Raw genomic sequence first — 3,078 nt, 5'->3', positions numbered from 1 at the left:
CTTACCTTATTTTAATTACAAAAAAGGCAGGTGTGAGGATCTGGAGGGAAAGTACAATGGGTAGGGCTCTTGTCTTGCATGTGGCTGACCCTCATTCTATCTCCAAGGGTAGCCCTTCATGTGGTCTCCTTGTCCTTCCAGAGTGATTCCTGCTCATAGACCCAGGTGCAAACTCTGTTCATCTCTATGGGTGGTCCTAATCTTCCTTTTTACTCCCCGAGAAAGAAAAGCAGATCTGAAATGAATATTACTCAAGAGAAGTATAAATACCTCTTATGAACACCAACATATTTAATAAAATTAACATGCTCAACCTTGTGTCTTTACCCACACCTACTGAATCTCTAACAGGATTTATATATGTTGTTTGTGCTTGTTAATGACACAGAGGCAGTTTCAGGTTGTTACTTCTAGAAATGAATCTTCTCTCAATTTTCATATTTTTTCTCTCAGCTTCCATTTGTCCTTTCATCAAATGACATGTCATGTCAGGAGTCAACACCTCTCATACAAGGCCTGTGCTCTGCCACATGAGCCACATCCCAACTCTCTGTAGGCCAAACTCTTGTTTACTATGACCAAGAAGCCCTCTCGTTAAACCAGATTGATTTACCTTTTGCTTTATTGTTCACAACCAAATGAACCCTGGGGCGCACATTCTGCTCTTGATGTTGTTTTACTCAGTTCCTCAGATGATAGTTTGTGTCTGAGGTGGATTCCTTGTTGCCTCTGAAGGAGTATCTTCTCAGACCCTCACTCTCCTCACTGCTGCATGGATAGTGCAGTTCGTTGGGGCAGGCAGACACCATGTCACAAGTCTGATTTTGATCCCTTTAGAGTGAAGTGACCTTCAGTGTCCCCCACTGAGTTTCTTGCCCTCCACATTTCATGGCATAATAAGCTGCTACAGTGTGTTCACCTACTGTGAATTTCTACCATTCACTAGAGATAACATTTGGGGGAAGTTGCTAAGTCTTACTTTCCTCAGCACTAAGTGGAGAAGAGAGCAGTTACCCCTGGCTGCTGAATGACTCAAGGAGACATTCATGCACATCAAAACTCAATGCACCAGCCCAGAGATACAGGGCTCCTCTTGTTTCTTGATGGTTTAATAAACTGTGACCTGCGGGTCACATATTATATTTGTTCCCATTTTTTCTTCACTTCAAAATAAGATATATGTAGAGTGCATAGGAATTTGTTCATAACTTTTTTTTTTTAAAATATGGTACGGCCCTCTAATGGTCTGTGGGACAGTGAACTGGTCCCCTGTTTAAAAAGTTTGAGGACCACTGATCATCAGTATTATCTTTACCATCATTTTCAGTGTGTGGCTGTTAGGAATAAGGCCTAGGATCTTGGACTATCCAAGATCATATAACACTTATAAACAGTCTTTGTTCTGATCATCACAAGTAGTTGCCTTTCTTTGACTTGTTTCTTGATGGTTACTATCACTAGTACCATCTTTGTCATCATTTCTCCAGGAAGCTTTCAAAAAGCCAGAAAAGAAAGCAAAGCACCAACACTTTACATATCAGAAAACTAAATTTCACCCAGTTCAAGAATATCAGTTAAAAATGGAAGATTGCCAAGCAGAGATCCAGGTTCCTCCTTGCTCACCCCATCATAGTCTGTGAGTGAAAGGGTCTGTTCAGAAGAGGAGAATATCTTTTCTGAAATTGCCTCCCTGATATTTGCCAAAGATGGTTCAGCTCTGCTATGCTTCAGACTGGAGCTCCCTTTCAGCCATGTGGATTTTAGGTATCTTTTTGCACTCACCAATCCCGGAAGTGAATCAGCAGTTTCAAACTCTCTTATGAAAGAAGGTTTTCATTTTGTCAACTGAGTCCTTCAAAACTTGCTTCACCTTCTCGTTCCTTAGACTGTAGATGAAGGGGTTCAGGAGAGGGGTTACCATGGTGGTAAGAGCAGCTGTCACCTTGTCAAACTCCAGGGAATGATTCTGACTGGGCCTCACGTACATAAAGATATTGCTACCATAAGAGATGGAGACAACTATTAGGTGAGAGGCACAGGTGGAGAAGGCTTTCTGGCGGCCCTGGGCAGAGGGGGTGCGCAGGATGGTCGATATAATGTAGGTGTAGGACATCATGGTGAGGAAGAGTGAGGTGAGGAGTACCAGGGTGGACAGGAGGAAGTTGATCATCTCTATGAGCTGAGTGTTGATACAAGCCACCTGGAGCAGTGGGGCGATGTCACAGAAGAAGTGCCTGATCTCCCTGCCACAGAAAGGCAGCCTGGACACCACGATGGTGGGGCAGAGCACAGACAGGAAGGCCCCCAGCCAGCACCCCAGCACCAGCAGGAGACACACCTGGTTGTTCATGATGATGGTGTAGCGCAGGGGGTTGCAGATGGCCACGTAGCGGTCATAGGACATTCCTGCCAGTAGAATGAACTCCACTGTACCCAGGAAAAAGAAGAAGTAGGTCTGGGCGATGCAGCCGGCAAAGGAAATGGTTCTCCTGCCCCAGAGGAGGCAGTCCAGCAGCTTGGGGGTCACGGAGGAGGTATATAAAATGTCTAAGAAGGACAAGTTGCTGAGGAAGAAGTACATGGGTGTTTGGAGGCGGCTGTCTGCCCAGATCAGGGCGATGATGACCATGTTTCCAGTGAGTGTGAGCAAGTAACTGAGCAGGAGGACCATGAAGAGAAGTGTCTGGAGGTTCTGGAGGGCTGGTAAGGCTGTTAGGATAAATTCATTCACTGTGGTCTGATTGTACATCTTTGTTTCACCTAGGGCTGGGTGGGCAGGTGTGTCTGACATGGTTTAAACGATGTAAAGGCTTTACCCCTTGATTGCAGAGGCAGATGAAGTGTGGAGCTCTGTGTGAAGGGTCAGGAATGAAGTGGTTGGGTTTTTTTGTCCATTCTCTGCTTCCTTTTGTCTTGTAACCAATTGTTTCCATCCTCTCTTGAGGAACTCTTGGTAGTTTTCTTTCATCATTAACTTAGATTACAGAATGATGGAGCAGTTGTTAATAGCAGTGTAAGAAAGTGTATGGGATGTAGAGAGTGTTTCTGACACTAAGGGAGTATTGAGCTTTGCTTGTC

General features: G+C 44.6%; 1 protein-coding gene across 1 annotated transcript; it reads right to left on the bottom strand.

The window, feature by feature from the left end:
• Positions 1–1,807: 1,807 nt before the first annotated feature.
• Positions 1,808–2,749, bottom strand: LOC126015800 (olfactory receptor 6M1-like). The gene has a single exon (XM_049778381.1). It carries the CDS (start codon positions 2,747–2,749, stop codon positions 1,808–1,810), a length of 942 nt encoding a protein of 313 aa, XP_049634338.1.
• Positions 2,750–3,078: the final 329 nt, after the last annotated feature.

The sequence above is a fragment of the Suncus etruscus genome, chromosome 8, assembly GCF_024139225.1.
Source record: "Suncus etruscus isolate mSunEtr1 chromosome 8, mSunEtr1.pri.cur, whole genome shotgun sequence".
NCBI classification, from domain to species: domain Eukaryota; kingdom Metazoa; phylum Chordata; class Mammalia; order Eulipotyphla; family Soricidae; genus Suncus; species Suncus etruscus.
Note: the sequence above shows the minus strand (reverse complement) of the source record. Positions and strands in the feature narration are given on the sequence as shown.